General features: G+C 41.6%; 2 protein-coding genes across 2 annotated transcripts; one reads left to right on the plus strand and one right to left on the minus strand.

Annotated features, from left to right (window-relative positions):
- Positions 1 to 43: 43 nt before the first annotated feature.
- LOC137991694 (uncharacterized protein F54H12.2-like) lies at positions 44 to 1,372 on the minus strand. Its single transcript, XM_068836732.1, has one exon. The coding sequence runs from the start codon at positions 1,370 to 1,372 to the stop codon at positions 44 to 46; it is 1,329 nt and encodes a 442-aa protein (XP_068692833.1).
- Positions 1,373 to 4,481: 3,109 nt separating this feature from the next.
- LOC137991695 (uncharacterized) lies at positions 4,482 to 4,919 on the plus strand. Its single transcript, XM_068836733.1, has one exon. The coding sequence runs from the start codon at positions 4,482 to 4,484 to the stop codon at positions 4,917 to 4,919; it is 438 nt and encodes a 145-aa protein (XP_068692834.1).
- The last annotated feature ends 6,850 nt before the right edge of the window (positions 4,920 to 11,769 follow it).

Consider the following 11,769-nt stretch of genomic DNA (forward strand, 5'->3'; position numbering starts at 1 on the left):
AGACAGGCTTGCCATAGTTCTGGGTCGTATGCATGACGATGAACTAAGAGCCTTGTGACAAATCGTAGACCACGCGACGATTGCAATCAATTTCCAACTGATTCTGAAATTCTGCGTACACAATTAAATTCAGAACTGAGTTCGTTTGAGTTCCAAATTTCAGGTACAGGTTCACGTTACCCGTTCGATGGGGTATCAGATGATCGGGATGTCCACTTCCTGCCGGTGTCAAATCAAAACGGAACAAACCGTATCCGTTTTCCCAATCCACTCTATCAATGTCAAGCCCGTGCCCACAATTCATGTCTCCACTTCCTGAAAACAGCGTGTTGTAACCATCGATCTTTTTTCCACCCGTCAGATCCAGCGCAGAATAAGGCATTTCTTCACCATTCACAGTCAGCCGAATGTCTTGCAGGTCAAACAGCTCAAAGTTGAAAGGATTTCTTGCAAGGTTTCCGTTGAAGGCATCGTTCCGCACGAGCCCAAAAATGATGCACTGAGGAATGAAACCGTGGAATAGATCTGTCTCAGTGTGATTTAAGACTCCTTGAGGGATGATCCTTGCCTGCGTAGGGGTTCTGGTCAGGGTATAGATGGCTGGTAGCGGTGCGCTCCCTTTGTGACCTTGCATGATCTGTACATGTTCTAGTTTCACACTGTCTGCAACACGCACTGTGCGTATGCGAAGCGTACTAGACATGATCTTTAGTTTGCAGTTGTTTGGAGTCTCCCCAGCCATGAGAACAAAAGCATCGTTGTTCAGATCCACTTTGACTTTGATCTCCAAACCGTCAAGCAACAACTTGTCAATATTAAACACGTCACAAAGAGGTACTCCGACCAACCCAACTTCTGCGCCGTTGTTAGTAAATGTGGCTCTTCTATTCAGACCCTCATTATTTTCTGCTGTATTATCTACTTCATTCATGTGTCCAGCAGTGTCTTTGTAATACAGAGCTTTGGTTAAGTACGATTTCTTGGCCTGTTCCGTAAAGTTCAATAAGGTCTTGATGTAAGCATTGTATGCTTGAGTGTCTGACTGTTCTGTTACCAGCGTTTCGTTGATCTTGATGGTAAACTGTTTGATGATGGAATGAAGGGCGTTGTTGACCAGAGTGTACTTCTTACCATCCCCTGTGGGCGATCCATCTTGTTTGGTAATCTTTACTACCAATCGCAGCTCTGTCTTGTTAATGTCAATGTAGTCAGCTAACGGTTTGCTGACAAACTCGATGGGGTTAGTTCCCGTTTGAACCGGTTCATAATCGATCCATTTGCTGCTAACAATGGACACATCTGTCACAGGTACATCAAACAATTGTAAACTTGAATTCACACCAGGGGCTGAGAGCGGGTATGCTGATGCCATCTTTAATCAAAAATAGTCTTGAACGTTGAACGAGGTGTTCTCCTTTCCTTGGTCTGTCCTTCACTGCGCCGCTTTGACGTATCCGCGCGCTTATATACTCTTTTTCCTCGACCTTGCTGTGTAATGTCATCAATGACCCCTGTGAGTAAATTTTTTCCAGCAGCTTTCGCTCTTGTCTTGGCAGCTTTCTTTAAAGGTTGACCATTGACAAGTTGGACAAGTTGCATTCCCGTTTCCAATCCAGTATCGAGCATTCGTTTTCCCACTTTTTTTGCTGTTGTTTTGAGAAAGGGAGTTGCTGAACGGAACAAGGACCGAAACATTCCACCTAAGCCGTTACCCCCTTGACCATAAGGGTGTGTTCCTCCGTAGATACTAATGTCTCCTCCTTTACCGTGCTGCCTATAGGGTACAACATGTCGTCCATATGGGTAATATCGGTGGTTCATAGGTAGTAACATGTTGTTATAGAATATCACGACGCCGAAAATGCAGGGTCACGCGTACGGCTCCAGAAGCAAATGGTATCAATTGACCTGTGTCTCCCCTTATATTGATCGCCACGGATGAAAACAGTTGTACGGAGTCTATGGTAGGAGGGCACCTTGACCTCTTCTGTGATCATGTTCCCCGGCTGACCACGAGGAACAAGCATCCGAAGTAAGTTCGCTTGATCATCTCCCACTACTTGAGACTCGATTAAATCGGAATACACGTAGATAGTTTGAAAAGCGTCTCTCGAGAGCAATCCCCATACCAATTCGTCTTTTCTGACAAGTGTTATCGTTGTCCTCGCACGAAGGACGCTGTGATCATCATTCTGTTGGACAAGGCCTCCGATTTGGTACAGCTGAGGAATATTATACTGATGGTTTAAGTACCCCAAGGCGCGAGCTAATGTCTTTGGTAGAATCACATATCAACTGGCTGGTAACTTCAACTCAAAGTAATCTTGTGCTTTCTGGTAAATGTAAAAACACTCGTTTCCTTCCAGACTCGTAATGGTCTTGTCACTCTTCAAATAAATGTCTCTCAATCGATTGTGTAGTCCCTTCGTCATACCGTGAATGACATCTTTGACCGTACGGTAAATGCCACTTGGTTTTGGGATGTTCAATTTCCAGGGTTCAGGGCCAGTCTTACAAAGCAAAGTGTAGGACAATTGATTCTCACCTACGTTTTGCCAGGTGTAAGGGTAAATGATGCGTGTCATGGACACCTCCCAGTCTTCACTTAGGTGTAGTTGACTTGGTAACTGCATCTTAAAATCGGCCGCCTTGTTTTCTGGATACTGAGTCAGACTTGCATCACTGGTCAGCACCATGTAAAAACTGTTGGTCATGTTGATCGACGGCGGAAATGTAAAACGACGCTGACGATACTGTCTAAAAATGCTGGCGTTTGACCGTATCCACTCGTTAAATATGTTTCAATGGTCTGAAATATCTTTGTCCGCAAGGGTAGGTACACAATATGTTCTCTTTCTTCAAGGAGTGTTTCTCGAAAACTGCCCAGGGGTACCATCTCATGTAGGAGAGGTAAGCGCTTGTCACCCACCTGCCACGGTTCCACGAGATTGGTTTGAACTTGAACCAGTCTCTGCTTACACGAGCAAAGCGACAGCGAAGGAGGAAAGATGTAAATACCAGGATATGTGATGGATGTGCCAGCTGGTAAGATGAACCAATCATGACCATATTTTCTTTCTAAGGTGAGTGCAGCATTCAAACGAACGCTGGGTGTAAGAGTGTTGTTTTCGGTTATCCATCCCAACGCGCGAGCTGTAGACAATGTGATCAGAAGTCCTTCAGTTTGCGAGTTTAACGTTACATTCCATTCGTCGTCCACTGTGATTTTAATCTTAGATGGTGGGTCAGCGATGTTCAGGCATTGTAACATTCCTTCTGTCACATCTAAGGCTGTATAATACTTGCCCTCGGGTAATACAAACGGTGTGGAGTCACCTGGACGATCCAGCATGATGTGAGAATGTTTGCAGTCATTTGTAATGTCAAACATTGAGAGCGGATACACGATATGATGCAATCCTACTTCCCAATCTTCTTCATCTTTCAGATGGATTTGTCGAGGTAGCGCTACGCGAAAGGAGGACTTGGAATTGTTTAGAAATAAATTACTGCTTGCATTACTGGGAAGTGTCACGTAAAAGTCGCTATCTTGAATCATGTTTGTTGTAAAGCGACCAACTGGTTATGCGGAATCCAACTGTCGTATTTCTTTGGCCAATCTTTCCAATGTACCAACACCTCCTTATTCGCTCCTCGTCCCCTGCGTTTTAAAATTGTTTCAATACGAAACAGTTGTTTTTCCGTTTCTATCACTTTCTGTAACTCGAATTCGTAAAAAGTGCCTTGAATCCAGTCACCGTCTGCTTCCTTTAGGCGATACACGGGTGGGTCGCGCGGAAGTCTCTGAGCAACAGTGAAAGTTTCCTCCGTCCAGGATGGTAAGTAACCTTTTTCAAAGATGCGTTTATGCTTACTGATCTTGACTTGATCTCCCACTTTGAATTTATACTTTGTCGGCTTTTGAACAGATTTCTATACAAATTGTTCCAGACCTCTGATGCGTTATTCCCGTTGACATCCGCTGGTCTCATTTTGATGCTACGGTGCACGCTTTGAATGTAATTCCCATTGACTAAATCGTCCAGTTGGTCCAAATAATGGTACGAGCTGCTGGTAGTGAACATACGCCACATAAGTTGCTTCAAAGTGCGGTTGAATCTTTCAACCACTTGGGCCTTGGTTTCGTTGTAGGTCACAAAATGATGTACATTCTCCTTTTTGAGAAAGGTTTGAAACGTTTTGTTCTTAAATTCGGTTCCAGCATCTGTTTGCAACTTCTCAGGTTTGCGACCTTCCTGGAAAATGCTTGATGAGCTCCTCTTGTCAATCCTTCAATGTCTGTCCTACGTTTCTCAGTTTTAATCTTCCCAACACCAGCCGGCATGATACGGTCACCATCCGAAAGCAGCTCTTGAGGAGTGCCATCGCTAAACGCTCTAAGGAACTTCGGAAATTCATCCACAAAAGCGATCAGTTAACTGAACTTGTTCAAAGTGTCCTGAACAGTACATCATAACGTCATGAGTAAAGAAGCTTCTCAATTCATCAAGACTCATCAGAAGAAGCTCGAAAATCTCACTCGCAAGACGTCTCTTCCTTTCACATCTAATGAGACCGTTACCAACATTTCCTCCCAAAGTCTCACGTCGGAAAAACGCAACATTCTCAAATTTGGATTAACGCACTCCATCCGGCCACAAAAAATCAAAGACTCAGATGTCTTCACATGTTTTGAGCTTATCAGCCACACCATGTCTAAGAACTTGAAAGATACCAAACAAGCAGGAAAACTTGCTTCGGATCTTTCTCATTTGGCTCATCGTTATGTTTCTTCATACCGTTCTACGGCTGCCGACCTCAAGAAACCTAGAATTCTGAAGGAGCTAAGTAAGAACAAGAACGTTAACATCGTTATTCTGAAACCCGATAAAGGGAATGGTGTCGTAATATTGGACTGAACAGACTACGACCAAGGATTCCTTGGTGTCATCAATGACGCTTCAAAATTTCGGCCCATTAAGGACGATCCCACTCTATTGAGAAGATTACGACGAAGAGAAGGAAAACAAAACAAAAAAAACAGGTCCGATTTATTACAGTGGCTGCCTACGGCATCCCACGGAATAAAAGTTGGCACATACGAAAAATTGCTTGTGTAGAGGACTCGTCGCATAAAATGTGGCAAATTCCTGCTTTTAGCGCAATTGGAGAACGACCAGGCAACTCGCTGTGTTTCTGCTTTATCTCTGCTGTCCAAAGGCACTCCTGACCTACTTAACTGCGAATTGTCAACGAACAATTATTTGTTCTGCTATAAACACGATCAAATGTATTTGCCGCTTCTAGAACTCAACAATAATTCATGATAGGAAAACAAAAGAAATGTTTATTAATCATTATCTGTATATCTGATACATATTTCTCTTCATTTATATAAACGTTTCTTTTGGTTTTCCCTGTTAAAATGTATTGAATCACCAAAAATACCAAGTGTACAGTAACAAATACTGACGTTTAATAAGTCATACACAATATTCGAGTCAGATCTGTATCACATTTACAAATTCTAGATCTGCCGCTAAGTTCCTGTTTAGCTTCGATGATCGGTAACTCTCATGTATTTCAATTTCTGTCATTCGAATTTGTATGATAATTTCATATATTCTCTATCATTCATTCGTTCAACTCTTACGGGATATAATCGCAAATGAACTCTGAAGATTATTTTTTTCCAGCAAGTGACCAGAGACTCGCAAGTGATTACGTAAAGTGAGAAATTGGCAATAAAATAGACCTTTTTACCGATACGGCGGCCATTTTGATTTCTATTGTTTCGAAAGACATTATGGGATGCTCAGGGGGCAAATTAATATGTATTTGCCCCCTGGGCATCCCATAATGGCTATTCGAAACAATAGAAATCAAAATGGCCGCCGTATCGGTAAAAAGGTCCTTTGTCCTACCTTTCTTCTGTTGGGTAGTTGATCCTTTGTGTACGGTTATGGTGCTGATTTACTTCGTTTAATCGAATTTCGTGTCACCAGTTCTCTCTTGAGGAGAAGCACAATTAGTGCTTATCGGGAGTTAAAACTACCATGACAACATTTCAGTTAAGCCATGGTCAACTCAGGATTGTCTCAAATGGGGGTCTCCCGGTCTCCTAGCTGTAAAGCAGCAATGCCAATCATTGCAATTCTTACTCATGGGAACTATGTTTCCACGATTTTAGCGTTAGTTTTCTTGTATTTTTTAGCTATTTCAGACTTTTTTCAATTTAAGACCCGAAAACGTGTGATTTTCTTTAGCCTTTTCAGGCTGAATTATTTGAAGTAGCTATGAATTAACCTTACTTATTGTCTTTTTCAGTTTGCGTGCTTTACACTTCAGTTCTATGGGAGTTTCTTAGAGGAAACGTTTCTGATCAAAATTAGGACATTTCATCAAGATGAAGACAAAAGGTACAGAGAGGTTAAACTTCATACAGAGTGTGTGCCTTGTTTTGCAGTTATTTTTGGGACAGACATTTGTTACAGGGCAGCTTGTTGACTTCAGCCGCAGCCCATGTGATTCAGGATGTGAATGTTTCTCCTGGAAATCTGTGACTGAAAATATCAGCAGAAGTAGATTCACCGTTAATTGTACAGGAATGAAATTTGGTCTGTTTCAGGGATTTTTCATCCCGAAATATCTGCCATTAAATACAACTGATTTAGTGGTCAACGATTATCATCTTGGTTCTGTGGGTTTAAACTCATTTGACAATAATCCGTTTCCAGTCAATCCAATGCTTTTGACTCTCGTTCTTTCCAGGTGTCGTATAACTTTTTTATCTCGGGAAACGTTTCAAGCCAACTCTTTAAATTCTCTGAAATTTGTCGATCTGAGTGACAATCACGCGGAATTAATTCAAGAAGGTACATTCTCTCATTTACCCTTCTTAGAATTTATTTCTTTGTCTAACAACTTGCTTCAGGAGGTTCAACAAGGTGCCTTTAAAAATCTTCCAAGGGCTCGAATGATCAATCTGTCCTACAATGCAATTCAAGAAATACACCCCGGAACGTTTGACAGAGTCCCACAACTGGAAATCTTGGATCTATCTGTGAACGGGCTAAGCAATCTTCCTTGGGAGAACTTAAATCGACTGACATCCTTGCAAGTGCTTCGTCTCGAGGGTAATTGGTGGAACTGCTCTTGTGACATGTTAGGAATAATTAACTTGAACCGGTCATTGATTTCTGGGAGCGAGGCTGTTTGCAGGTCTCCGGAATTCCTTAATGGTACTCTGTTGAAGCAACTCCTTCTAATAGACTTCTCACATTGCGTTACTAATGAGGAATCCAGTATTCATAGAAACATTACTATGGCAGTACTCTTTGGCACAGTTTCAGTTGTATTTCTAATACTGAGGCGTCGGCGCGCAGAGGCGCACCACTGTATTGGACAAATTGAGTTCAGTACACGCAATGTTATTGGTAAGGCTGGGTGTGTTTACCGAGGCAAGCTTAAAGATGGAAGAGAGGCTGCTATTAAGAAATACTCTAGAGTGAAATTTAATGGCAAGGAGCTTGAGATACTTCTGCACGTGTCCAGGAAAGGCTCACCTCACCCGAATGTCGTTCAGTATTTGTGTGTCGAGAATGACTCGAGATTTACATACCTAGCCCTTGAACTGTGTCATGGTAATCTAATAACAGTAGTTAAGAGTGAAGAGTTTGCCGTTTATCTTGAACCGAGAAAGTGTTTTTCACAGATTGCGTCCGGGCTGAACCATTTACATGGAATTGGAATACAGCATCGAGATATTAAACCTCAAAACATTCTTTGGAAAAGAACGGGCAGCGACCTGAGGTTTGTCATTTCTGATTTTGATCTTGGCCACATTAGCGGGGACGAGTCGTTGCATAAAATTAGACATGGCACGCTGGGGTGGTGTGCTCCTGAACTTTGGAACCTTGAAGACAGGACTGATGCCGTGGATATCTTTTCACTTGGCTGTGTTTTCTACTTCATTTTGACAAGAGGTACGAGGCATCCATTTGGTTCAGTTTCAGATATGACAAGTTGTCAACGAGCCATCATTTCGCAAGACTATCATTATTCTTTGACTGGACTGCAAGAATGTTATCAAGAATCTTTGCAGATAGCGTTTCTGGCGGAAGATCTGCTCAGACGAATGATTATTTTAAATCCTATCGAACGGATCAAAGCTAGTGGCGTTTTGGTGCACCCATTGCTGTGGAACAGTAAGCAAATGGTCACATTTTTTCATGATATTGGAGATTGTATTGAGGATGACAAAGATCCAAATATTGTCACTTTTAAAGAACTATTGGAGCGTAGGGCTGGTACTGTTTTTGTTGGGTCCTGGATGGACCAGCTAGACCCACCTGTAAGGAGTGATTTGCAAGGATACTATAAACAGAGAGAAAAACTTTGTGCGCTTTTAAGAGTGCTGCGTAACAAAATAGACCACTTTGGGAAACTTGGAAACGAACTTCGGGAAATTTACCTAGGAAGTCGTGAAGGTGTTGTGGAGTATTACGTCAATCGCTTCCCAAACCTTCTCTCTTATACTTACCGTACCTTACAAAGTACTGGATTAGAGTACCAACATGGAATTATTAAGACAAAGTCGTCGCTTAAGTAAAACGAGTTTAGACCACGGAAGGTCACGGAATGCGAGAAACCCATCTGGCAGCCCCTTCAAGGCTAAGGAATTTAAAATTACCTGTAAAAAATGTAACCATACATATTTCTAAAATCATGTGTTTCCTTTATTTAACCGTTTCTTCCAACCGAAAGCTCTTCTTTCAAGCCAAACTATGACCTCTTAATGTACTAGTAGGTCCTTGGCATAGGGCCTAATGAAAACGGCCAATCAGACCCCGGTTGTTCGAAAGGCGATTAACTTAATCCAGGACTAGCGTAAACTTTGGTTTCTTTTTCTCAAGTTTCTTTTGCTTATTTTTGTTTTTCAATATTGACCTCCTCTATTGTAAAATTTTGCCGAATGTCAGCGTTGAAATACACTCCTTGGTTAATTTGTAATCTGGGATTGGCGTTAAGCGGCTTTTGAACAACCAGGCCCAGCGTTCTTTGCATCCAGAATTCAAACCCCCGACCTGTGTATCACCAGTGGGATGCTCTACCCACTGAGCTTCATCATATTCTAGGCCGGGAGCCACGTTGCTTATCTAGTTGTAGCTCTTGTTATCAGACAGATTTGGTCTGTGGGTTCAACAGTGTCATGCGCCTCAAATGTGTACATTCAAGTAGATGGTAATTGGTAGAGCATCCGACCGGTGTTACGAAGGTTGTAGCTTCGAAGCGTGCCTGCGACTTAAATTTTACAGTTGTCCTTACGTCGGTTGCCAAGCAACAAGCTTATCATCTCTCTCACAGGCGCATTACACCATTTATCATCCATATTTGAGCTCCTTATTTTGTTCTTGCGTCGTACTCAAATGAAAACCTGTGTTTGGAGCAAAGTATGAGTGTATATATACGTGTCTTCCGACCTCGTTCCCAGGGACTCTACAATTTCTGCCCTCTGGAGCGGTCGGAAAGGGGAGAAAAACTGGAAACGAGGTTGTTTGTCTATCCCTTTTCTTTCATCTGCAGCCTAGTCGTGAAACCGATTTTTTATCGGTAGTGTTTCCCGCTAATTATACTTGTAATAACATGATAACATGGGTGACAAATTACTCCTTAATTTTGGCGCAAATTTTCAGCGATAATTTATGATTTCACATGTGTAATTACAATGTTGCAATGGCAACGTTTCTTACAGTGCCAAAATGGCGACTTATGGACATAATTTGTCACCCTTGATATCACTAGCTAATCAAAAGGTATACTCTTGAAATTAGGGAATAATTTCACTTGCGTTTGGTCCAATATAAAATAATTTCTCTCGTCTAAAGGCTCGGGAAATTATTTGATTTTGGATAAAACGCGCGTGAAATTATTTCCTAATGTCAGCCGTCACCATTTGACTACCCATACTCATTTCTGTAAACGGTGTTATTGAGAAAAAAAACTGCAAGTTGAAACAAACTGAGGGCATGGAACGTCCTGAATATACAAGGTGCCTAAAAAGTGCATATGGCTGTAAAAGCAATCCTTGTGAACCGAGTCGACCGCCGGATTTACACCCTGAAGTATCTTTCACAAGGTAAAGTTTCGTGTAATTTGTCTCGCAATTGTGTTGTGACAAATTACAGGAGCGGAAAGTGCCTATTGAAGTAGACATTTCTGGCGCTTCAGTTTTGTTAACCACAACCGTTGCCAGAATAAGAAGTCGTTTCCACTTTTTGCAAGTTAGCTCGTTACGTGTCGTCGAATTTATCAAACGTTGCATAGTGTAGCATCTTTCCTGAAAGTTGCGCGGCAATGTTTTGTGGTCCTTTGGCCTCATGTGATCAACAAGAGCGAGTACGAAACGTTGCCCAGTGGAACACCTGCCAATCAACTTGACTGGTTCGCAACCCGAGAACGATATAATCACCTCTTACAGCAATTGGTAAGTCCTTTCCCACAACTGAGGACCATAAACCATTCCCTCTTTTCGACTGATTTTAAAGGGTTTTCGGGAAAGAGCAAACGAGACCTCTGTCAATGTTGAGCAAGCGTCGAATTTATCAAACATGACAAACATAACAAAGAGCATGTTTCAAATAGCGCCGTCCAAGATCGTGGATGGCAATTAAATAAAAGCGAGTTTCGACCCACATCAGGGGTTGTTTCTCTCCACCTCGTCAGCTCAGAGAAACGATTGAAAAGAGGCCTCTCCTTAAAGAAAAACAAAACAGCTTCATCCTCGTCCGAGAAGTTCCAAGATAATAAAAAGACCTTCGCGCCATGTTTTAAAAAATTCCATAGCTGCGCATGCGGCACTGCAAGTTGAATGCTTTATTTAAATGGCGAAAAATCCTTTTTCGGAGTTTTCGTTTGTTTAATGAGGAAAAATCCAAATGCCAAACCGCGCTCAAGCTGGATTTATCAGGCTTGTTTGCAACTGCTTAAGAACGATGCCTACTATTGTTATTGCGCACACCTGCACATCTCGAGATACTTGGCTGTGGTTCCTATGAGTGGTGCTTATTACTACAGGGATATTTTTGCGCGGTTTAAAACTATGCGGAGAAAGCAAAACTTAACAAGTGGTCTTGGTATCCAAAGAGAAAACTGTGGGTAACCATGCATTTTTTAGAGATAATTAAGCTTCAGTTTGGAAAAGAACGCCATACATAGCGTTGTATTTTAAAGTTGATTAATTATCTTTGAAAAGTGCGTGATTACCCCCAATTTTCTTTTTGTATTTGAATAACACTTGTTAAGATCTGCTTTTCCCGCATATTCACAAATCGCGCAAAGATACCTTTGAATTAGCAGGCACCGTCCTAACGTTGCTTATCTACCTGCAATGATCTTTCATTCATGTCCATTCGACATTTTTAATATATGAAATCTTATACATTCTAAAATCACAATTATTCAAGATGGCTGCACCCGGTAAATTTGAAAACAAAAATAAGCTATTCCAAAAATTCAGTTTGATTATAAACACTATTTCCTTTTGTTGTACATGTAGCAACAACATAGACCCTTTGCATAAATGGCGCCCAAATTTGAGTAACAATACTTTATACATCCTTAGCCTCGTGTTTATGTTTCAAGACAAAGGATTTTTTTCGTGAATGTGAGGCTAAGGATGTATTAAGTATTGTTATTCAAATCTGGGCGCCATTTATGCAAAGGGTCTATATTTTAAGCTCTTAGAAGCTTTAAAATTGGAGAGAGATT

The sequence above is a fragment of the Montipora foliosa genome, chromosome 2 (genome assembly GCF_036669935.1).
Source record: "Montipora foliosa isolate CH-2021 chromosome 2, ASM3666993v2, whole genome shotgun sequence".
NCBI lineage: Eukaryota > Metazoa > Cnidaria > Anthozoa > Scleractinia > Acroporidae > Montipora > Montipora foliosa.